Source organism: Macaca mulatta, chromosome 15 (assembly GCF_049350105.2).
Source record: "Macaca mulatta isolate MMU2019108-1 chromosome 15, T2T-MMU8v2.0, whole genome shotgun sequence".
NCBI lineage: Eukaryota > Metazoa > Chordata > Mammalia > Primates > Cercopithecidae > Macaca > Macaca mulatta.
Genome location: NC_133420.1, coordinates 100,733,580 through 100,759,425, shown reverse-complemented (window position 1 = coordinate 100,759,425; position 25,846 = coordinate 100,733,580). Strand labels below are relative to the sequence as shown.

General features: G+C 36.1%; 1 protein-coding gene across 4 annotated transcripts in view; it reads left to right on the top strand.

Annotated features, from left to right (window-relative positions):
• The window catches only part of PTAR1 (protein prenyltransferase alpha subunit repeat containing 1), a 49,511-nt gene that overhangs the window by 11,958 nt on the left and 11,707 nt on the right, over nt 1-25,846 (top strand). For all 4 annotated transcript variants that reach the window (XM_015117787.3, XM_015117786.3, XM_077965078.1 and 1 more), the window contains 4 exon segments: nt 6,054-6,120; nt 12,379-12,483; nt 14,278-14,491; nt 23,074-23,378. In XM_015117787.3, the coding sequence (XP_014973273.1) occupies nt 6,054-6,120; nt 12,379-12,483; nt 14,278-14,491; nt 23,074-23,378 (691 nt within the window).

Sequence of the window (25,846 nt, the reverse complement as noted above, 5' to 3'; positions counted from 1 at the left end):
ACAGGATCAATGTAGAGTTGAAACTCCTTAGCATGGTATTCAAGGCCCTTCACAGTCTGTCCCCAGTCTTTCCTCCAGTTTATATTCAGCATCAGAGGTTGCAGATTCTCAACTTGGTGTGGCTTGTATAATGTCTTAAAAATTACTTTTTATTAGTTGGATAAATCTGATTTCTGTCTTCATTTGAAAAATCATAAGGCTTGGTTGAGTATACGACTTTCTACCTGGCAACAATTGGCTGGGACATATAGCCTCTACTCTTCTTAACTGGGCACGTCTGTTCCAGTTTATCACAGCCTTTTCAAGCTCTTGAGACACTGTGGCAGAGTGTTAGTTGACACTTCTTGTCAAATTTCCTTTGGTGCTTTTTTGACATTCATTTGAACCCTAGAAGCATTTATGTTAGCAGCTATTTGATACATATGTTCATTGCAGCCACAAGCAACATTCTTCCATTCTTTGACTCTATGTGTACTACTGCCTTACTTCCATGCCTTTGCTGAGGCCAGGCTCATGTCTTAATGTTGGCATTATCAGTGTGGTTGCCAGCACATGCACGTGCATGCACATGCACACACTTAACACTGTGAAGCCTTTTTGACTGCTTCAGGAAGCAAAAATTATTCTCTGCTCTCTTATGGGAGCCCTTTATTCAGATGGCTTGCATAATAGTATCCCTTGTCACACTGTATTTTAGCTGATTATTTAAACAACCTTTTTCCTGGCTGGAATGTGAGTTTATAGGAAAAGGGATTGTGGATCATTTTTGTTTACTCAGAACCTTTACGTGTTCAACAGACATTTGTCAAATGAGTAATAAGAGTTTGTAAGCAAGAGGTTTTAGCTTAATCTGGCTATTGATTCCGTGACTGTGTGCTATAATAAACAAGGCCTCTCTGGTGTTTACCATATAGCTTTACCTCAAGCTTCACTTCTTGTGGTAACCTGAATGTATTTTGGAGGAAAAGAATTACTGATTCAAGTTGGCCTTGAATTTATTTCTAGATGCACGAAAACCTTTCTCTGTTAGAGACAGTTGTCAAATCCAGTGACCATTACCAGGTGACTACTGGCCTTGGGCCATTTCTAGAATGCAGTGCAGCAAGAAAAGCATATTGATTTTTCTCCAACTTCTGTAGCATCCTTTTATCTTCTCCCTGTTATATCTGAAATTTAGCTACTTTTCTATGTATAATGTGCCCCGATTCTTTTTCTCCCTGTGACATGACGATGGGTTAGGCATATATTGTAGTGTGTGTAACAAAGAAACATTTATTTGCTGGTATATGTTCTAGTGTTTGGAGAGAGACCTGTTTAATTTCAAGAGACTTTCGAGATTTCAATAGCTCATATCTTTTTGGTGAAACTGCAGAGGAAATGGTATATTGTTGATGAAATTGAGAGAGTGAAATAGTTACAACCATTGATTATACATGTTCTTTTTCAGGTCTTTGTTTCAGTCCTGATCTGCAGAAGGCAAAGTAATTGCCTGTAGTGTGGTAGAGTGAAAGAGCATCTGCTTTGCAGGACAGCAGACCTGGATTTAAATTGAACTCGTCAGCACACTGAAGTCACTTAACAATGACTTAGCAAATTACTTAACCTCTTTCTTCCTATTTGCACACCAAAAGAAGGAAATACTAATCAAGACCTCAGAGGGTTGTTGTGAGGATCTCATTCTTTAATTATGTCTGATACTTCTAATCTAGTTACTTCTCCTAGTCCTTTCTCATTTCTGTCATTGCACTTTACCCCTATCTTTTATATCAGACTAGAATCTTTACTGAAGGAAGTCTTGTCTGAACCTAAGTCCTGAATGAGGAAGTTTTAGCAGTTTGTGAAAGAGGAGAAGAGAACGGCTTGTGGTTGTATATGTTACTAGGTACCACTGATGGTGGTCAAGGCTGTTGATGTTTTAAATTCCAAGACTCTTAAAAGTCAAAAAGTATCCCTCTGCTCAGCAGTCACTGCTTATCCAGCTTAGGAGGTTCTTTTGCTCCCTCTGGAGGCATCCAGTCCCAATATCATTTGTGGAACTGGACTAGGAAATACAGGCTTTGTAACAGGAATTACCATTCAGTCCTTACTGTATGTCAGAGACTGTACTAACACTTCAAGGGTTTAGTCATCTAATATCCCCATGATAGCTCCATCTTACATATGAGAAGGACAGTAAGGCCTAGAGAGATTAAGTGATTTGCCCAAGAATTCCCAGTAAGTAATGGAGCTGGGCTGTGTCTGAACCCGGTAGCTGCTGTTGTTCTATTAGGGAGGGACCTGCCAGTAGAGGAAATGTTACTTTGATAAGTCTTCCTGTATCTTCACATAACCATAAAATGAAAAGCGGGGACTTAAGTACTTGCTGTGTCAGTTTTTGCCTTGTGCTGCTGTACAGAAGTCTCTCATGGAGGATGAACTTCTTGTCTTATGATGGAGGGAGGAGGGGAATTGTGTTAGAAGTACAAACAAACAGCAACTACCATTGGTCAGACATATTTTCTTTAATGTAAAAAGGGAGATTCCAAGGGACTATGCCAGTTTACCTAGGTAGAATAATCACTTTTTAGAAAATTGTAGATGTCAAAAGAAATTCCAGAGGCTTTCCCATCATTTACAAACCTTTCCATGTAACTACTTGACTATGAAGGGTTTTTTTGTTATTGCTGCCTATTTTACAAGTTTGGAAATTTAGACAGTTTTACTAAGGGAACAACCTCCTCATTATTCCAGACTTCCTTACTTATTTTGAAAATACTCATTTCTTGGTCAGTTAGTGATGGCGTTTAAGTGAACAATATATTGAATACTCACTATGTGTCAAAAAGCTGTGGAGAAGTGGAATGAATTTCATTGCTCTCAACACCATGAGGTTGATGTTACCATCCTTGTTTCACTGAGGTTCCAAGAGGTTAGGTTATGTAGGTAGTAAGTGGAGAAGCTGGGATTCAAACCCAGGTAGTATGGCTTTAAGGAAGGCTTATCCTCTTACCACTCCTTTGAGCTGTGGTCAGACATGGAGCTGCTTTTGACCAGGGACTGTGCTTACTCATCTTCAGCCAGCTCAATACCTGGCTTATTGTAGATGCTTACAAAATTTGTTGAGTGAATGAATAATTTGAAGATGTATTAGAGAGGACCTGCCTGCAAAAAATGTATGGTCCAATTAAGAGGACAGTATTTATGTAAGTAACAAAAGTAAGATACACACAAAACAGAGATGAGGCCAGGTGCAGTGGCTCACACCTGTAATGCCAGCACTTTGGGAGACTGACGCAGGCAGATCACCTGAGCTCAGGAGTTCAAGACCACCCTGGGCAACATGGTGAAACCCCGTCTTTACTAAAATACAAAAAATTATCTGGATGTGGTAGCACGCGCCTGTAGTCCCAGCTACTGGGGAGGCTGAGGCATGAGAATTGCTTGAGCATGGGAGGCAGAGGTTGCAGTGAGCCGAGATTGTCCCACTGCACTCCAACTTGTGCTACAAAGTGAGCCTCCATCTCTAAGGAAAAAAAAAAAAAAGAGATGAAAGATTTTTTCCAACTAGGTAGGTTAGGAAAGGCTTTAAACATTTTTTTTGTTAAATATTAGGAGATGGGAAGACATGAGGCAGAAAGAATAGCAAGCAGGTAAATCTGAATTCTGTTCAGAGAAAAGAAGGTAGGCGGGTAGGAGGTGTGTTCATAGGATAGTGGGGTTTGACTCAGGTGGAATGTAACCTGTGAGGGAAAGTAATGGAAGGCCAAGCTGATCAGGAGATTGAGACCAGGTTTCAGAAGGCTTCATTTCCTGGTACATTTTACCACTACCTTGTGTTGTAGTCATGCTCTGGTATCCATAATCTCTTGGAGAGCAAACTGTGTGTGAAGTTCCATGCATTTTTATCTTTGCTCATACTTTTTCCAGTATGGTAAGGTGGTGCCGTGACCACTTTATTTATTTAGTTTTCCATGTATAATTCCACTAAGAATTAATTGCAGCTTTTTTGGTGGGCCCCAAAATGTGGTTTATGTTTCTACTTCATAATTATTTTGCCTTATATAATTATTTGTTTATATAGTCTCTCCAACTTGAGGATAACCTAGAGGCAAAATTAGGTCTTATTTATCATTACATTCAAGCACTCAGTCCTAAGGGCCTACTTTAATCTTTGTCCATAGTCAATACTTGGAATATTTATGGATTTAAACTAAATAGTGACATAGAATATTGTATTTCTTTTTCTTGATAAACATTTAGTGCCAAAAACTACTAAAAGTAAAAAAATGAAGAGGTTAATTATTCTTCATAGGCATAACGTGTTGTAATGTATGTAATGACCTAGAGGTCAAAATAAATGTGTGCTGATCCTACTGTTTGTTGCTAGTTGGAATTGAATATTTCAGTATGCTCACTAGGAATGAAATCATGGGCCCCAAGTAAATGTTAATCTCCTATTAAGATAGAATAAAATAATTGATTTTATTGTTAACTAGAGTATTTTAAAATGACTATTGGATGTGTTTATGTGTATTTGCTCTTAGATATTAAAAAGTTTATATTTTACTTAAACACTGAAAATGTCCCAATTATTATGGGTAGACATTTTGTTTGCAGCATAATTGACTTGTTGGAAACAATTTTGATGTTGACTTGGCCACATGCTAATTGGGTGACTACGGGCAAATTGCTTAAATTGCAGAATTTCAGTTTCCCTATCTGTAAAGTGGGATAAGAATATTTTGGATTGTGATTATGAGGATTTAGTGAAATAATATAAAATGAAGTGCTTACTACGATGCCTCATACACAGTAATGCTAAGTAAATGGTAATAATTATTTTTATTATTTTATTACATGGCATTTAATAAGAGCTTGATAGGGTTGCCTTAATTTAGTACTGTGCCCCTAGATAGATAACCTTAATCCTAGAATTCTTTTCAGTTTTAGTAAGACAAAGACAATATGTCTAAACTTTGCTAATTTTGTTCTTTCAAATACAGGCTTATGGTGCTTATTTGAATATATAGGAATTCTGTCAAACCATGGTAAATAAATAGCTAATGAATGTGAATAGCCAGTTCATAAGATGAACTATATGTAATAAGCAATGAAAATGTTCCTATTAGCAAATGTAAATTAAAATAAATGAATTTGTAATTTTTTATCTGTCACATTCATTTCTAAAAATATATATAGGTCAGTTATAGGGACATAAGTACACTCATGTTCCTTTTGGCAGTATAAATAGATACAGTCCATTTTAAAGACAATCTGGAAATGCTTAGTAGGAGTCATACTGAGTTTTATGTTGTTTTGACATAGTAGTTCTGCTTCAGGAAATATATCCCAAGAAAATAGCCTACAAGACAAAAAGTTTGTTTAAAAATGTTTATAGTAGTATTATTTATAACATTAGAAACAAACAGGAAACAGCCTAAAGAGTAAGGTAATTGATAGTACATAGGACTAAGGGATTGTTACGCAACTGTTAAAAATACATACTGTAGTAATATAGGAGGATACATATGAAATAATAGTGAAATATATAGAACAAAGTTGTACATTTGTCGTTGCTATACCTATGTAAAAATACGTGCAAGAAAGGATAATTTTTGCAGGAGATTGTAAATGAATTATGTTAAGTGGGTTGGATTCTGAGTGATTTTTTTTTTCCTTTTGAAAATTCACGCACACCGTCAATACTTGAGATATTTGTGAAGTTAAATGAATAGTGGCATAGAAATTTTGTTTCTTTCCTTGGTAAATATTAAATTAGTACCAAAAAGCACCAAAAAAAGGAAGAGGTTAATTAGATTATTCCTTATAGGCATATTGTAAAATTGTTTGTGTCAGCTTTTAAGAGAGTTACACTTACCAAAAGTAGGAGAGGGTCTTGAGGGTAATCTTCATATCCCTGACAGCTTAGAAGAGCGTATTTATTATTAAAGTTAGTATGACATGAGATATATATTAGTATAATGTGAGAGAGAGAAAGAGAACCTTAAAGAATGAGAAGCCAAGCTTTCAAAGGTAGGACTATTTGTTTTTAATATGACTTCTCTTTATTTTAGAATTGATAGATGTCACATGTACCCTGCTGCTTCTAAACCCAGACTTTACCACTGCATGGAACGTGAGGTATGTCATTTTCATTAGTGATATGATAAAGTTTGTCCAAATTTCTGAAGACATATTAGCCCCATAAGTTGTTAGCTTTTGAAAACGAAATATAAAACATCTTACACTTATTTCTTCTACCTATTCTTTATATCTGTGACAATTCTAAATATGCATTTTGCCCCTTTTTGTGTAGTGATGTCTTCATAAACTTTCTTGCCTGAAATATAAATTGTCATGTTGAGTTACAGTATACTGTTTGTTACATGCTTTTATTTTTCCTTCATTTTTTGGGGTGGGCGAGTAATGGGCAGTCGGCATAACTGGTTGGCTTGTGAGGCATATAACATTATATCACTGGTATTTGAGAAGCACTGCAGTGTAGTGGAAAGTGTATGGGATGAGAAAGAAGGGAGTCATGCTTGACTCTGGCTTTTTCCCTGAGTAGCTGAAAGGATGGAATTGCCATTTACTGAAATGGCAATGTCTGGAAGAGAAGTAGATTTAGGTAGGGGGTGCTTGTTATAGGTCAACAGTTCAGATTGGGACATGTTAGATTTGTGTCCAAGTAGTTGTATATTAATTTAAAGTTCAGGAAAAAGGTCTGGGCCAGATGTAAACTTGGCAGTTACCAACATATAGATGGTTTTAAAGCCATGAAACTGTTTTAAGATCACTAAAAGAGTGGGCATAGCTAGAGACAAGAACCAGTTCAAAGACTGAGCCCTGAGACATTCTAGTTTTCTAGGGTTGCACAATCCAGGACAGTAGCCACAAAGCCATATGTGGCTATTGAGCCCTTGAAATGTGATTAGTCTCAACTGAGATGTGCCACAAGTGATAAACTGCACATCATGTTTTGAAGACTAGCAAAAAATGGAAATATCTCATTAATAATTTTTATATTGATTACTTGTTGAAATTATAATATTTTGGATATATTGAATTAAATATATTTATACTTGTGTTTAATATAGCTGTTAGAACATTTTAAATCATATATGACTCGCATTTGTGACTCACATTATATTTCTATTGGACAGCACCGTTCTAGCATTTGCAAGATGAGGAAGAATCAGCAAAGGAGACTTTTAGGAAGGTACCATGAACTTAAAATTCAGAGCTTTTTTAAGGGTAGGGACCATGTCTTTTTTTTTTTTCCCCTTTGTTTCCTTAGCATCTAACTCTAGTGCCTGTACATAATAGATATGCAGTTTGCAAATTGGGCACAGAAATCAAATTCAGTGAAAAAAAAATCAGAGTAATAGGGAAGTAGGAATGCCATTTTTATTCATGTTCTTATATTCCTCACCTATAGAGAGGAATTCAAAACTCCTTCAACAAAAAAATTCTCACTAGCATAGCATGTATGCATAGATAGGTACATACACACACACACACACACCTGTATACCTATGTGTATACACACATGTTATTCATTGTATATCCTATAAACCAGTTGAGCATAGGAGGAAAAAACCTGGTCTTAAGATTCATGGAACTTAGTCCTGTTTCATCAGTTAACTAGCAGCCGACTTTGAGTATAACTTCTGATTCTCAAGAGTTTTGTTTTTTTATCTGTGAAATAAAAGATTTGAATTAGGTGAATTTTTTTATGATTCTATTAAACTTAAAAAAAAATATGTGTGGTTTGTTCTTATGAAGGGAAGTTGCTCCATAAATCGAACTTGAGGGGTGTTTATGATGGTTCATCCTGAAAATTACTCTAGTTAGATGATTAGTAAGGTTTTGTGCTAGATGAGTAGAAAGGGAATCTTGATTTTTTAAAAATCCTTTGTGGATATTTTTAGTAAATTTTAATATGTATTAGTAAGATTGATTGACATATAAAGACATCGAATCATAGGTACATTCTGAACAACAAACTGCTAACTTCATAGGAAACTTCTCTAACCCTGTACGGTCTCTATTGCATATCAAATACACAGAACTTTATTTTTAATTGTTAGTGGATCTCTTCTATATTAATCCTGGAAGGCATTGAGTGATTTTTGACTGCATTTTTCAAACTGCTAAAGGATAATGCAATAGACGTCTAGTTCAATTTGTGGATGTTGCAATCTTAGGGGAAGGAAATAGAGGCAAAAATAAGTTTCTGAACTAACCTCCTGTGATTACAGTGAGTGATACACATAATTTAAAATTTTAGCTGGTTATTTTTTTTTAAAGAAAGAAGACTGCTACTTTTTTTTTTTTGCTTTGAAAATTGGTGATTTACCTGATGAAAGAGATTGACTTAGTAATAATGTCCTATTTTCTTCATCAGTCTCTGTACTTAGAGTAAGCAAAACACCTTTGAGCAACTAGAATAGTTGATGCCAAACTCCAGTGATTCATGTTCTGTACTCATAGCCTATTGGTTTAAATTGGTAACTTTATTTAATGCAGATTTGATGTTTGGTTCTGACATTTTGAGCTAAGAAACCTGAGCAAGTTACTGAACTTCTCCAGGGTTCAGTTTCCTCGTCTGTAAAATTGAGGTATTTGGCCAGGCGTGGTGGCTCACACCTGTAATCCCAGCACTTTGGGAGGCTGAGGTGGGCAGATCACCAGGTCAGGAGATCAAGACCATCCTGGCCAACATGGGGAAACCCCACCTCTATTAAAATACAAAAAATTAGCCATGTGTGGCGGCGCTCACGTGTAGTCCCAGCCACTTGGGAGGCTGAGGAAGGGGAATCGCTTGAACCCAGGAGGCAGAAGTTGCAGTGAGCCGAGATCGTGCCACTGCACTCCAGCCTGGCAACAGAGCAAGACTCCGTCTCAAAAAAAAAAAAAAAAAAAAAATTGAGGTATTAGGGAAAATTTTTTTATAGATAAAAAACGATTATGTGATTGCTGTTAACTTTACCACCTATCATATTTGTCTATTGTCTCCTATTTATATATTCATTCATTTCAGTGGGCTGATGGATAGCCATTTGATACTCTGGGGTATAATCCAATACTATGTTATTTATTTTGTTGCTGAAATCATTCCAGCTGTGGCCACTGGAAGCTCTTTCGGTTGCTCCCCGTGTCCCTTTTTCATATCCCACCATGTATTTTTGAGCACTTCCTTACTTTCTGGCTCTATAAGATGCTCCAGGCTCATCTTGTGTACTTCCTGTCCTGGTCCTAGAATCAGCCATTTCTAACATCATTAAAGAATGGTATTAGAAACCAAAATGTGGGTGCTAGAATTAAATGGTTTTTGAAAAACTTGTTTCATCAATATCCAACACCTACAAATGTTCAGTACTACCCCTAGCAATGTTTATCACATTGATATAAAAATTTTGCTTGATGCCATCGGGTGATCTTTTTCAGTGTCCATATATTAACATTGATTGAGGTTGTTTCAAGCTAAGATGTCTTCCCAAAAATGCTGCTTAATTCAAAATAAAGATATTACCAGAGTGCCCATATTTTTTTTCTTTTTCTTTTTTTTAAATTCTGTACCTCAGTGGTCGCCCAAGGGAGTGCCCATAAGTTAAGAAACTTTGTCAAAACTCAGTTATAGGGTAAGTGCCTCTTTTTTGAAGAAAATTTTGATTATCTCCCTTTATATATGGGAATAAAGGTAGGCAGTTATAAATAAGAGGTCTTAAATTTAGCAAATGGAAATTAAGCCTAATACAATCAATTCATTATAGTAGTTGTTTTTTAAACTTTAATGGGCATCTTTTTTTTTTTGAGATGGAGTGGCACTCTATCGCCAGGCTGGAGTGCAGTGTCACGATCTCGGCTCACTGCAACCTCTTCCTCCTGGGTTCGAGTGATTCTCCTGCCTCAGCCTCCCAAGTAGTTGGGACTATAGGTGCACGCCACCATGCCCAGCTAATTTTTTTATTTTTAGTAGAGACAAGGTTTCACCATGTTGGCCAGAATGGCCTCAATCTCTTGACCTCGTGATCCACCCGCCTCAGCCTCCCAAAGTGCTGGGATTACAGGCGTGAGCCACCATGCCCAGTCAATGGGCATCATCTAAAGAGCTTGTTTTAAAACGTGTATTGCTGTGCCCACCTGAGTTTCTGACTCAGTGGGGTCTGGGCTGAGGCCTGAGTTCTGCATTTCACGTAAGTTCCAGATGATGCTGATGTTGCAGTCAGGGTTCACTTTGAGAAACATTGCTCTCAAAAGTGGTTAAAATTACATAGAGCAATATTTTCCTCCTTTTACTTTATAGATATCCTGACTTACTGTATGAACAAAATGTTACTGATTTCAGAAGGAAAAGAATCCAAGACTGCAAAAGCAATTGGCTGTTCCAAGAAAAAAAATGTATTTTATATATATATATTTTATATACATAATGACAAATTGGTTTCCTGAACATTGAAGGAAAATAGTTGTTTTCTTTATGAAATAAAACTTTATAAATAGTATGTCACTGTTGGAAAGAAAATGTATTGTGGTATTTAGAAATTAAATTCATCTAAGTAGATATGGTGTAAGAGCTGGATTCTGGTTTTCTCTGGCTTAAACTTCTCTAAAATAAACGAATTATCAGCCCTACCACAGGAAGGACATTTTAAGATTAATAAATAATAACAAATGATCTGATTTTATTATAAAATTGTAGATACATTGAGAATTCAGTGAGAGTGTAATGTCAGCACTTATCAAAAACTTACCTGAGAAATTAAACGTAAATTGTATTTACCTGAGAAACAGGTATGGAAAGCTCTTTTTTTTTTTTTTTTTTTTTTGTGAGACGGAGTCTCGCTCTGTCGCCCAGGCTGGAGTGCAGTGGCGCGATCTCGGCTCACTGCAAGCTCCACCTCCCGGGTTCACGCCATTCTCCCGCCTCAGCCTCCGAGTAGCTAGGACTACAGGCGCCCGCCACCACGCCCAGCTAGTTTTTTTTTTTTTTAATTTTTAGTAGAGACGGGGTTTCACCATGTTAGCCAGGATGGTCTCGATCTCCTGACCTCGTGATCCACCCGCCTCGGCCTCCCAAAGTGCTGGGATTACAGGCTTGAGCCACCGCGCCCGGCCTGGAAAGCTCTTGTATGACATTCTTTATATAGTTGGTCCTCTGTATCCGTAGGTTCTGCATCCATGGATTCAACCAACTGCAGATAGAAAATATTTGGGAAAACTATTGCTTTCTGTAGTGAACATATTCAGACTTTGTTTTTCTGTCATTAGTCCCTGAACAATATAAGAACTATTTATATAGCATTTACATTGTGTTAGGTATTATAAATAACCTAGAGATGATATGAAGTATATGGGAGGATGTATGTAGGTTATATAGCAACACATTTTATATCAAGGACTTGAGCATTCGCAGATTTTGGTATCCGTGGGAGGTCCTGGAACTAAGCCCCAACAAGATACCAAGGGACAACTGATTACATTGAAGCTTTGGTTGGGCTTGAACAGTTTTAAAAACAACCAAAACATTACATTGCTTTTACTTCTGCTTATATTAATATTTTTAAAAGGAATGGCCTAGTATATCAAGGGCCATGTAAGTATTTTACCCTGTTGTTAGCTCTTTTGGAAACTTATCCAAAGTAAGAATACAAAAGAAAGAAGTCATAAGCACAAAGCTTTTCCCCCCCACGCCCCCCGATTTGTTTTAAAATAACAAAAAGTTTGAAGCAACCTGAATGTCTAACAATAAGGGAAAAGCATAGCTACTGAATGAAAACTATTTGATCATTTAAAATGTTCATTACAAAAATTATATAGAATCATGGGAAAATTCTTAAGATATAATGAGAGCAGGATATACAATTATATGTTAAAATGTATGTGTGATAGGGAAAATTCAAAAATAAAAAATGGTAATTTGGTTAGAATAGTGATTCCCCAACCATATTGTGTTTCTTGTATGTGTGGTTTTGTAATGAAATAGATGATGTCAAGTCCTATTTAGGAAACTAGACCAATTCTTGATTGGTATTGGATTTGCCCTGTAGATACGACTATCAGGTCTCATAACTTTCGGAAATGAGATAGGCCAGAAAACCCCTTTGCCCTCACACAAATAGCTAACATTTCACCTGTTGATTTAAGACCTTCTCTTTCTGCTTATTAATTTGTTATATTGGGATTATGAGAATACATTCTTGATTACTGCATGTCACATTTATGAGTGTTTTGTATCCCAGAGTGGCTTGGGCTTTTTTTCTTTCTTTTTTTGTTTTAAAATTCTTAGACATTCACTTCACAATGAGGCTATATTAAAAGCCATGTAGAACCTTTGGCTGTAAGAAAAAAGTAATGTTTAATTTTTTTTTTTTTTTTTTTTTTTTTTTTTTACAGGAAAGAGCTAATCCTCTCTGGCACTTTAAATCCAATTAAGGATTTACATCTGGGAAAACTCGCCTTAACTAAGTTTCCAAAGAGTCCAGAAACTTGGATTCACAGGTGTGGTTAACTTAAAACATAGTACTCTTACTTAGGATTCAGAATGGCTGGAGAAAGAAACATGACATGTGAGAGGCAAGGTTACATATTGGTTCCAGAGCATGAATTCTGAAGTCAGGTTACCTAAGTTTAAATCTAGGCGCTATATAACTTGCTACCTAAGTGTTCATGGGAAATTACTTAACTCACCAAGCCTCAGTTTTCTCGTGTGTAAAATGAGAATAATAGTTACACCTGGCTCATATAGTTAACAGTCAAGTTTACATGAGTTAATGCATGTAACACTCCCACAGTGCCTGGCACATATTAAATAATAAATATTAGCTATTATTAACTCTTTGAAGCAGTTGTGGAGATTGCATTTATAGATACTCAACTGTAATGAGCAACATGGATTTTAAAAGCATTTGGTTATTTTCCTGGTAAAGATGGTGGTGGTGATGGTTGTGGTTATTAAAATTAACTTACAGAGAAAGCTAAGGGCAACTGAGGTGAATGCTGTGTACCCTGCGCTAAAGTTGCTAAAAACCATACATGCAAAGAACATTTTTAGGTTAAAAGCCTGGGACAGATAACCAGAATGCAATTTAGGTCTCTCAAAATCCTGGCCACCTGGAAGCATCTTCCTGATGAATCCTGTGTAACTACTCTTATTTGATCAAAGTGGGATGGTGTGGGCTTGCTGGTCAATACCAATAAAGAAGTTACTCTGAAATTCTCAGTTTATTAAGCCACTCTAATTTTTCTTAAATCCTGGGCATTTTTAGGATCTTATGTCAGTGCAAGGTGTTTTAGTGGTAATCATGCCTTTAGTTAACATTGCAGGTCAGCTTCTTCCAAACCACATAGTCAGTTGTATTTTCTTCATGACTAGAAATTGAGGTAGTATACCACAGAAAGGTGTATGACTGTGTGTATGGGGGTTTGGAAAGGGATGGTGGCAGGGGAAAGGAACTGTCAGATATGCATCCATCAGTTTATTGCCTTGTCTAATTTTTTTATCAAGCAATGTTTTGTTAAATAAGAAATTCCATTATTTTAAAATGACAAAATGAGTTTTCTTACTCAGTTTCCTGTACCTTTGGGTTTGAAATCTTTAGTCTAAAAAATGCTTTTGTATCAGTAAATTATTGGTACAAACGAAACCCATTAAGTAGCTTGAAACACTATTTAGTGTTTTTTATGTAAATACATGCTAATGCAAATCTTAAATAGACAAAGGGAGAATTTGTGGTTAAGGATATTTTGACACCTCCTTAATGGTTTAATGAATTGTATTTGTTACTTTCCAGATTTTATACTATAAATACAGAATTTTGCTGAATGAAAGCTATCAGAATGCAACTTCTTGTTTGCAAACAAATGCACATAGGGTGAGGCATGCATATATAATTAAAGATGTGAATCATGACTCCTTGTAGTATTTATCAGCCATTAATTTATAACCTCTTACCACCACCACCACACACACACACCAATTGCCTTTACCTGTCCTGGCCAAGTGGAGTTTTGGGATTGTCATTTTAGAAGTAATGACATTCTCTGTATTACAGATTTTAAAGTTTTTTTTAATTTTCCTGTTTATCCATTTTCCACCCTTCATCCATACTGCTAAATTTAATATCATCGTAAACAAAACAACCCCTCCCCATCTCCAAAAATCTGGACTTATAAACAGGTATTATTTTGCATTGTCTCTGAATGGAAATTAAATTAGGGACAATGAAAACTGGTTCTTTTTCTCTCTGGTTTATGTTCTTTCTGTGTTCTCTTTCCCACATGCTACCTTAACAGGCGATGGGTGCTACAACAGCTAATTCAGGAAACCTCCTTGCCTTCCTTTATGACCAAAGGAAACTTGGGAACAATTCCCACAGAAAGGGCACAGCGACTCATACAAGAAGAGATGGAGGTCTGTGGTGAAGCAGCAGGGAGATACCCAAGCAACTATAATGCTTGGTCCCATCGCATCTGGGTTTTACAGCACTTGGCCAAGCTAGATGTCAAGGTAGGGATATTATTGTCTCCTGGGCAGACTGCCTGTCTGCCCTTAAAATCTTCTGGTAGTAGTTCATCCTCAGAAGAGCTTTGAAGGAGTAGAGAAACTGATGGTCTGGCAACTTGAGAGAATCGTGACAGCTGCTACCTCTGGAGAAACCCTGTAATTCAATGAAAATCTTGCATTCCCCACCAGTGCTGTTTTTGGCAGTCTTAAGGCTAGTGCAGTGGTAAAGCAAAGGCAGGTTTAACCAATTGAGGAAGATTGAGCATAACTCAATTTATCCTGAAACAGGAAGGGATTATTAAGCCTTATAGAACTGGAATTGCTATTTCTTGGTAGTGTTTGGTTATGTGACAATATACTAAGTCAGCTGGCTGTCTTTTCACACTTTCGTCCTCTGAAAAGAGGGAGAGGAGGGCAGGGAATAGACGATCTCACCCAGGTGTTTTTAAAATTGGCTGAGCCTGTAAATTACCTGGGGATTCCTAAGTCCCACTCCAAGCCTACTAAGACAGAATGAGGGTCGATCTAGAGATCAGTATTTTCCACTGACTCAGGGTTATTTGAATGCAGAGCCAGTTTGCAAACTCTCACAGCCTAATCCTTTCAGTTTAGAAATGAGGAGATGGAGATTTCCAGAGAATTTTAATGGCTTAGACTTAGCTACAGTTGTACCACTTATTATTCATCAGAATGAGAGCCAGGTGTCCCTTTTGCTCCTTCTTAATATACTACAGTGTCTCAGGTTTTTCTTTTCTGATGGTGTCACAGTGCCATAAGAATCTAGGGTGCTCATCTAAAAAGCTTCTCAGGCTTGAGACAGTTAAAAGAGGTCAAGTTGAAGATCGAAGTGCCCCAGCTGGTGCTTTCAGATAAGTGGGGAAGTGTTACATAATTTTAACTTACCACCCTCTTCTTCCTACATCCCTCTTCCCATGCTCCCATTTCCCTCTTTGTTTCCTGGCTAGGACAAATAGGAGACTTTTTACTTCCAGAGGATTTTAAGCCAATAATTCTGGAAGAGAAGCCTTCCACTTCCAGTTTATGTGGCTTTGAGTTTCAGGAGGGGTGGCCGCCTAATGGAATAGAAAGAGCAAAGGCTTCAAATCACATCAACCTAGGTTCAGATTTTGGCCCCACCAGCTATATGTGGAAAGCAAGGTTTTATTGTTTTCATTTATAAGATAGGGACTCTGCTGTCTGCCTCAGTGTATTATGGTGAGAGTTAATTGAGTTAATGGATGTAAATTACTGGGCATCTAATAGAGGTTCACTCAATTTTAGTTCCTTTCTCTGTTCCTCTAGAGATAGAAAATTGGCTGCCAGTTTGCTTGATCAACTCAGTGCAGTTTATTCATGAAAAAGTATAAAACCCATCATACCCACCAACTGTCCTGTATACTGGGTATGGCAGTAAGACAAAAGTGTTTGCTCTCAACAAATTGAAAATCTAGTGGAGAAAGTAGACCAGCAATTACAAAACATCAGAATACAATGGGAGCACAGAAAAATGGTTCTTCATCTAGGATGGGCTTGTTGGAAATAGCTGCCGGAGGAAGGAAGATATATTGAGTCGGGAGGCGTGATTACAAGTTGTTTGGTGGGTAGTCAGGGATATGGAGTGCTTGGTGGTCATCTCAGATCTATGACTTGATGGTGTGTGGGAAGAGGAAAAAGATATGAGGAGGCTTGGAGATAAAAAGGAAGGCACAGGTTGACTGAGAAGTCTTTGGAAATTTTTCTGCCGTGATGTGAACCTTTTCAAGTGGCATTTCCATAAAATCAGGAACAAGGGGCCAAAGTGAAATTCTTGGTTACTTGAGACTATCTGGTGGTAAGGATAACTCATTAATGGTGAGCTCAGCTGCCAGGGTCCACTCTTGGGCTCAGATGTCATCACCCTTCCTTGACCTGCCCTTGGAGGAGGACTTACCATTCTTCCATTCCCCACTTGCCACTGCAACATCTCTTGCTCTTGTTATCAGTAAGGAGTCCTAAATTTACCAAATCCCCTTTCTGTTGTTATAAGCCATTGGGCCCACCTAGAACATTTACTGCTATGCTTTGTCTATTACAGGAAGTAATCACAAAAATACCAGTAGTCTAGATCAGCTTAAAAATATATATGAAATGAGCGGGCATTTTTTAACTTAAAAAATTGAAAATGACTTTTTAAAGTGCTGGCCTCAAGTATTAGTAAGAGTATGAAAATAAGCATTATTCAAATTGTTATAATCTTACTGAAGGGCAACATGGCAGCACTTATCACACTTTTTAAAATAGGGTGTTATTTTTAGAGTTCTGCTTCCAGGAATTCATCATAAAGAAATAATGGAAAATGAAGTATGGTAGAATGATTAGAGGCTTCACTCAGTGGTCATGTAGACCTGCTTTGCATTCTGGCTTTACCACCAATTTGCTGTGCAGCCTTGAGGAAGTTGCTTAGCCTCTTATACCTTCAGTTTTCTCATCCGGAAAAAGAGGGTGACGATAATTCCCATCTCACTGAGTGATGCAAATTGAATTGGAGGATTCATATAAAGTGGCTATCAAAGTGCCTTAACTAAGTGCTCAATAAACACTGGCTATTAAATATAGAAGTTTGATGTATAAAAGTAGCATTTGTAGTAGTGAAAAACTAGAAAATCTGTAGCCCTTCAATAATGAGGGAGTTGTTACATTACAGTCCATCACTTTGGAATATTTTGTTATGACTAAAAATTATATTTTAGAAGATGATTTAAAGGAAAATATTCACAATAGATTATATTAGGGTAGGCCTAATATTATTATTTATTTATTTATTTTTGAGACAGGGTCTTGCTCTGTCGCCCAGGCTGGAGGGCAGTGGCACAGTCTCAGCTCACTGCAGCCTCCACTTCCCAGGTTGAAGCACTTCTCCTGCCTCAGCCTCCCAAGTAGTTGGGATTACAGGCACCCACAACCACGCCCGGCTAATTTTTTAATTTTTAGCAGAGATGGGGTTTTGCCATGTGGGTCAGGCTGGTCTTGAACTCCTAACTTCAAGCAATCCACCTGCCTCTGCCTCCCAAAGTGCTGGAATTACAGGCATGAGCCACCGCACCCAGTAGCCTAATACAATTTTTAATGTATTTATTAGCATTGAATGAGACTGCAAATACTTTAAAGTGTTTGGAACAGTGCTTGGCACATGATAAATGCTCAACAGGTATTTATACATACACACAACAATATTATAGATTTTTTTCTTGTATTTTTTATAAAAGCATTTTCTAGTCAGAAAAAAGTTAAAGAATAAAGATTGATTAAAAGTAGTATGGGGTGGAATTATGACACTAATTTTCTATTTTATGTTCTCTCTGATGTCTGCATGCTTAAACAGACATTTAAGTAAATTTTAAAATATTTATATTTGAGGGTAGTGTGGCAGGAAAGACTCATAGTCAGGTAGTTTATTACTACTGGCAAATTACAAGTTAATATAGGGCTTCACATAAAAAAAGCACATATAGTCATTTCTCCAAAAAAAACATACCCACGTCACCAATAAGGACAGGAAAAGATATTCAACATCTTTACTATTAGGGAAATGCAAATCAAAACCACAGGGAGTGAGATACCACTTCACAGCAAAATATGGACAATAATAAATGTTGGTTAGGATGTGGAGAAACTGAAACCCTTCTTTATGGCTAGTAAGAATGTAAAATGGTATAGCCACTGTGGAAAGCAGTTTGGCATTTCCTCAAATAATTAAACATAGAATTACTATATATTAATAAAACTACAGTTTATATATATCATATTCTTGGAGAAAAACATGCATTACCATATATGACACTGTAATTCTACTCCTAGGTATATACCCAAGAGAGGTGAAAACACATTCCATACCAAATCTTGTATGAGAACATTAATAGCCACATTATTTATAATAGCCAAAAAGTAACACCTCACCTGAGGAATGGAAAACAAAATGTGGAATATCCATGCAATGGAATATTGGCCATAAAAAAGGAAGGAACTATTGATACATGCTGTAATGTGGATGAACCTTGAAAACATGCTGATTGAAAGCAGTCAGATTCAAGGCCACATATTGTATGATTTCATTTATATAACATGTTCAGAATAGGCAAAACAGATTAGTGGGTACCAGAGGCTGGGGAGGAGGGAATGGGGTATAACTTCTAATAGGAACAGGGTTTTGTGGGGTGGTAAAAACGTTTGAAATTAGATAACAGCAATGATTGCACAATTCTGTGAATATATTAAAAAACACTGATTTTTTTTTTACTTCAGAAATGATTCTAAAGTACATTAGAGAGAATAAAGCTTAAAGAATACCTGAGAAATTGTTAGGAAAAACGATAAGGAACACTCTACCATTAGATACTTAAATGTTTAATAAGACAGAATAATTAAAATTGTGATGCTATTTCAAAAATAGACTCAGTAATGGAACAGAATATAAAGTCCAGAAACAAATTCCAGTACATAATATGTACATATTTATTAATGATGAATATGGCATTTCACATAATTAGAGAAAGGATTCCTTGTTCAATTTGTGATGCTGGTACAATTGATTGACTTTTTAGAAAATAGAAAGTTAGGTTTTTTTTTTTTTTAATCTAAAATACCAAATTGAACTTTAAATGGAATAAAAACATATGAAGAAAAAAGAGACTCACATTATGCTAAGTGAAATAAGCCAAGCGCAGAAGGATGAATATTGCATGGTGTCACTCATAGGTGGACTCTAAACAAGTTGAACTCATGGAAGTAGAGAGTAGAATGGTGATTGCAGGAGTAGGGTTATGGTAGGGAATTGGGAGTTGCTGGTTAAAGGGTACAAAGTTTCAGTTAGGATGAGTAAGTTCTGGAGGTCTAATGGTAGAACATGGTAATTACTGTTAATAATGTATACCTAAAGATTTCTAAGAGCGTTATCTTAAATGTTCTTATCACAAAAAATAAAATAACCTATGTGAGGTGATGGATATGTTAATTCACTTGATTGTGGTAATCATTTCACAGTGTATACATAAAAACAATATGCCGTACATCATATATATGTATGTGTGTGTGTGTATATATGTATGTATATGTGTGTATATATGTGACATACACACATATATACATATATACACACACATATACATATATATACACACACACACACACAATTTTAATTTGTCATTTACACTTCAATAGACCTGAGGGAGAAAAGAAAAAAAAGAATTTTACTTGACTCCAAATCTTTAAAAAAAAGAAAAGAATTTTAAAAATCAGTTGCAGTAATATACTGAAATAATATTTACAACACATATGACAAATAGAGACTTAGTATCTTTAATATGTAAAGACCTCTTACAAACTCATAAGAAAAATAATGACTATCACAAATAGTAAATTAGACAATTCATAAAAGTAGGGAATTAGGCAAAATAGGCAGTTCATAAATGAAGAAACAAAGGAAAAGTAATCACACAAGAAAAGATATTTAGCCTTAATGATAATTAAGGAAATGTAAATTAAAATGAAACGTGATTCTTATTAAATTAGTGAAGATTAAAGTATTGATGATGAATTTAGGAAATAAGCATTAACATGTACTTCCAATAGGAGTATAAATTATATGGCCTTTCTGCAGGGCACTTTGACAGTATGTGCTAAGAACCTTATAAAGTTTTTTTCTTTGTTCCAGCAAGTATATTTCTAGAAATTTCTCCTAAATAATTAGATATGTACATAGATTTATATATGAGTGTTACTTAAACAAGAGTAGAAACAAACAGGGGAATGGTTAAATTCTGATAATCCTGAGGGTGAAATATTTTATGAGTTAAAAATTATAAAATAATATTTAATGCCATAGGAATATATTTATAATTGAAGTGGAATAAAATTAGTACAAAAGAATATCCCAGATTTTTGTTAAAAATAAACTCTGTGCATGTGCATACATAGAAGAAAACCTGAAAGATTGTTTTATGCCAGAATGTTACAAGTAGTGATCTCTGGCCAGCAAAATAATGGATTTTTGTTTGCTTTTTTATATTTTTCCGTATTATTGGAATTTTCTATATTGATCATTTTGTATCACTTTTATAATCAGAAGAAAGCCCAAATGTTATTTTTAAAAGTTTACAGGACCTACAGCATATGTATTTTTAGTAGTCTTTCATTTTTAACATGTTATCCCTCTTTTTCATAGCCCTGCATCTGCAGTTTTCTTGTAGTTTATTTACTCACTTACTCATGTTTTCATATGGAAATAGGAAAAGGAAGATATTTAAGGTATATCACATAAAGGTCATTTATCCCATCAGTACCGTACATTAAAGCCATATCTTTATATAGTATCTTTAGATCACTTAAAAGTTAATTGGATCACTTAAAAGTAATTGCTGTCTTTTTAAAAAAAAATCATTCCCTATATCTTTATATCTTTTTATTCTAACAAGAAAATGCCCTGAAATTCCAGTTAAAGTTTCTTCTTTCATTTAATATGCATCTTTATGTCTTAGGGAAAAGAATATAGTGAATTTTCTCTTTAAAAGCCTAATAATTTTTTTAAGAAAGTGATTTTGTTGAAAATATATGTATATTTTTTTCCTTTTTGAGATGGAGTCTCGTTTTGTCACCCAGGCTGGAGTACAGTCGAGCAATCTTGGCTCACTGCAACCTCTGCCTCCCAGGTTCGAGTTATTCTCCTGCCTCAGCCTCCCAAGTAACAGGGACTACAGGCATGCACCACTGCGCCCTGATAAGTTTTGTATTTTTAGTAGAGACAGGGTTTCACCATGTTGGCCAGGCTGGTCTCCAACTCCTGACCTCAGGTGATCCGCCAGCCTCCCAGAGTGCTGGGATTACAGGCATGAGCCACCGCACCCAGCCAGAACATCTTTTATTTATGTGCCATTTTTGCCTCAAAATTAAATAATAAACTGCAATTTTATACATAGAAATATCCAGTTAGAAATAATCTAAATGTTTTTCATATTATATAAGTTCACTTTAAATAAGTAGAGTACTCTTTTCAATCCATACTAAGAAGCCATGCCAAAATAAAAAAGCTGCTGTATTATAGCCAGAATGTTCTACAGGTTTACTTTTCAAAAATGTAATAAACGTAAGATTAGTTTTTATTTCAGGTAGGAGTTTATCTGGTGCTATTTTTTGCTCGCCTTTTAAAATCAAATAAAGATACTGTTTTCCATTTCTCAGAGACTTGCCAGCTCTAACCTCTGTAATAAATTTAGGTGGCTGTGAATAAACTCATTGGAACTTAAAGGAGATGTTTAAAACATATCACTGATACAACTTGACTGTCTTGGCTGGAAGTAATCTTACTCCTTTATACTATTTGCCTTATTTATTAAATTGTTCATTCATTCATTTCATAAAATATTTATGTATCCACTCTGATGTCAGTAGGTATAGGAGGATTGAAGTATCAAATAGCAATGAATAAATATCTTAAAGCCCCCACTCACTGAGTTTAATGGGAATGAAGAGATGCACTGAAATTCTTTAATAAATGTGATACAATACATAAGTACTGTGGGGGTTCAGGAAAAGGAAAGATTCCCGGGGAAGAAAAATGGTGTAAGAAATGGAAAAAAGATCATGGTACAGGAGAAGGCATTTGTCTGGGACCTTTGACAGACAGGTAAAGGTGGCATTCAGCATTATGCTGTCTATATTGTTAACTGTTCACAAATGTGTATCTTTTTTCCTTAGCTGGTCTGAAAATCCTCTGATGGAACGTGGTAGGCACTTGATATACCTTTCACTGATTTATGTTTGCTACCTGTCCAAGACACTCTCAAATAAATTATTTTTGCATAAGTGCTGCTTTTTAAAAAAGCATTTCATTTGAAATTCTTCAGTTTGCAAGATATTGGTATCACAAAGATTTAAACAATTTACTGCTGAATTTTATTTCATTTCTTTTAAAACCCATTTATTATTGTTAAATAAGTTTGAGACAAATAGTTAAAGTCACGAGCTCTTGAAACATTCTTATTATTAGTGCATCATGTTTTTCTACTAATCCCTTATAATTAAGTAGTGAACAAGACAAACATGGTCTCTGCCCTCATGGCACTTATACTGAAGAACAAATAATTTCACTGAGCCTATTGTTGAAGACAGAATAAGTTAGATATTATACACATTTATTAAATGTAAAATAAAGTTTATATGAAAGTAATCTGAGTTTATATTTTTCCTTTTACATCAGCATTACTTGTAAATGAATACCCTAATGCTCATCATTATTTTAGAATTTGTCTTTCCTTCTCTGTGTGTATCAATCAGAATGTGAGTAGTCAAGGTCTAAGGCAAGGATGACAAATGAGTTCTTAAATTCTTTAATCTTAAAAAAAAAAATCTATCACTTTTATATGGGGAAGAGAAAATTTGCATGTATTAAACTTCCACTAAGTGAGAGCACTGTGCTGGACATTGTGTACAAAATATTGGTAAGAATGGTCTTGTCAAAAAAGGAACAAATCAAAGAGAAATCAGAGGCAATAATGGAGAAAGAAGAACCTTTCGGAACTCTTCTTCTTACTTCCCTTTTTTCTTCTTACAAGATTCTTCTTGATGAACTGTCTTCTACTAAACATTGGGCATCTATGCACGTTTCAGACCACAGTGGATTTCACTACCGCCAGTTTTTGCTAAAGTCTTTGATTAGCCAAACTGTGATAGACAGTTCTGTGATGGAGCAAAATCCTTTGAGAAGTGAGCCAGCGCTAGTTCTTCCAAAAGATGAAGAAGCAGCAGTTTCAACAGAGGAACCAAGGATTAATCTTCACCATCTTCTAGAAGAAGAAGTTGAATTCAGCACTGATCTTATTGATTCCTACCCAGGACATGAAACCCTTTGGTGTCATAGGTAAGAAAAGGGAAAATCTATTTTCTACACAAAACTATGCGTGTCCTTATGAGAGCTGCAGAAGGTGTTAGTTACACCTGATTCCTGCCTGCTTGGGTAAACATGGTCATCTGATTGTTGAGTTTTGCCTGAGTGAATACAAGAGGTTTTGGGTCATCATCATCATCATCATCATTAATAAGAGATTGCTCATGTAGATCTCTGCCTGCAGCTTAGGATGGTGATAGTCAGCCTTGACTGTGCAGTAGAATAACCTGTGTTAGTTCCAAAATAAAACAGAATCAAAAGTTTTTGGACTCCTTCCTTGGAGATACTAATACTTAGCATATCTAGGATGAATTGCTGCCATCTCTCTCTCTCTCTTTTTTTTTTTTTTTTTTTGAGACAGAGTTTCGCTCTTCTTGCCCAGGCTGGAGTGCAATAGCACAATCTCGGCTCACTGCAATCTCAGCCTCCCAGGTTCAAGAGATTCTCCTGCCTCAGCCTCCCGAGTAGCCGGGATTATAGGCGCTCACCACCACACCTGGCTAGTTTTGTATTTTTAGTAGAGATGGAGTTTCACCATGTTGGCCAGGCTGGTCTTGAACTTCTGACCTCAGGTGATCCACCTGCCTCAGCCTCCCAAAGTGCTGGGATTACAGGCGTGAGCCACCATGTCTGGCCTTTTTTTTTTTTTTTTTGAGAAAAAACTCAACACATAATATTGATGCACAGTCAGGATTGAGATTTGATTAGACCCCGAGAATAAGGTATGCTTTATCATTTTTCCAACCCTGATGGTCTGCAAATTAACTTACCTGAAGTATAATCTCTTGACACTTTTTGTTTAAAGTGTAAGAGAATTTATCTTTGAGAGAGGGGAAAGTCTGGTAGCAAAAAGTGAAAAAGGGTTAGCAATCTATCCACTTCAGTTGTGAGTACATTTGACAGTATGTTGGAATGAAGTCACGTATGTGATCCCTTCCCAGCTTCATTTCTTTTGGATCTTCCTTTATTTGGAGGCGTCTTCATCTTCATAAATACAGATTCTACTTTAGGCCATAGCATTGTATTTGTAAATGAAAGACTTGCCTGCACTAGGCAGGAAGGAGGTAGGCATTCTTTAAAATTGCCTATTTCTAAAGTTATTGAGATTTTCTTTCTTTCTTCAGTCTAGTCTATCTTGTAGGTTATTTGAGGAGACCTGGTCAGCTGCTTTTCCTTACTAAATATATTCATAACAAAAGATTATCTCCCCTCTTTGGCACCTTCATTAGTAGAGAATGCTCTTTTTCTCTTAAAACCAAGTCACTTATTTCATGTTTTCAAGAGAGAAGATAGATCTTTTAAGCTACTGGCACACCTCAGAGATATCACAGGTTCAGTTCCAGACCACTGCAATAAAGTGAATAAAGCAATAAAGTAAGCCACACAATTTTTTTGTTTCCCAGTGCATATAAAAGTTACTTTTACATTACACTGTAGTCTAAGAAGTGTGCAACAGCAGTATGTCTAAAAAAAAAAACTATGTATCTTAATTAAAATACTAGATTGCTAAAAAATGCTCACGATCATCCAACCCTTCGGCAAGTTGCAGTATTTTCCTGGTGAAAGGTATTGCCTCAGTGTTGGTGGCTGCTGATTGATCAGAGTGGTGGTTGCTGAAGGTTGGGGTGGCTGTGGCAATTTCCTAAAATAAGATCGCAATGAAGTTTGACTCTTCTTTCATGAAAGATTTCTCTGTAGTATGTGATGCTGTTTGACAGCATTTTGCCCACAGTAGAACTTCTTTCAAAATTGGAGTCCTCTTAAACCTTGCTGCTGCTTTATCAAATAAGTTTGTGTCATATTCTAAATCCTTTGTTGTCATTTCAACAATGTTCATTTCACAGCATCTTCACCAGGAGTAGATTCTATTTCAACAAAACACTTTTTATTTTGGTTCATCCGTAGAAAGCAACTCCTCATCCATCCAAGTTTTATCATGAGATTGTAAGCAATTCAGTCACATCTTCAGGCCCCACTTCCAATTCTAGTTCTCTTGTAATTTCTACCACATTTGCAGTGACTTACTACACTGAAGTCTTGAACTCCTCAAAGTCATCCATGAGGGTTGGAATCACCTTCTCTCAGAGTTTTGTTCATGTTGATATTTTGACTTTCTCCCATGAATCACAAACGTTCTTAATTGGTATCTAAAATGGTGAACCATTTTCAGAAGGTTTTCAATTTACTTTGCCCAGATCCATCAGAGGAATCACTATCTGTGGCAGCTACAGCCTTATGAAATGTATTTCTTAACAAGACTTGAAAGTTGAAGTTTTTCCTTGATCCATGGGCTATAGAATGAATGCTGTGTTAGCAGTCATGAAAGCAACATGAATCTTTTTGTACATCTCAATCAGAGCTCTCACATGACTAGGTGCATAGTTAGTGTGCAGTAATATTTTGGAAGGAATCCTTTTTTTCTGAGCAGCAGTTCTCAACAG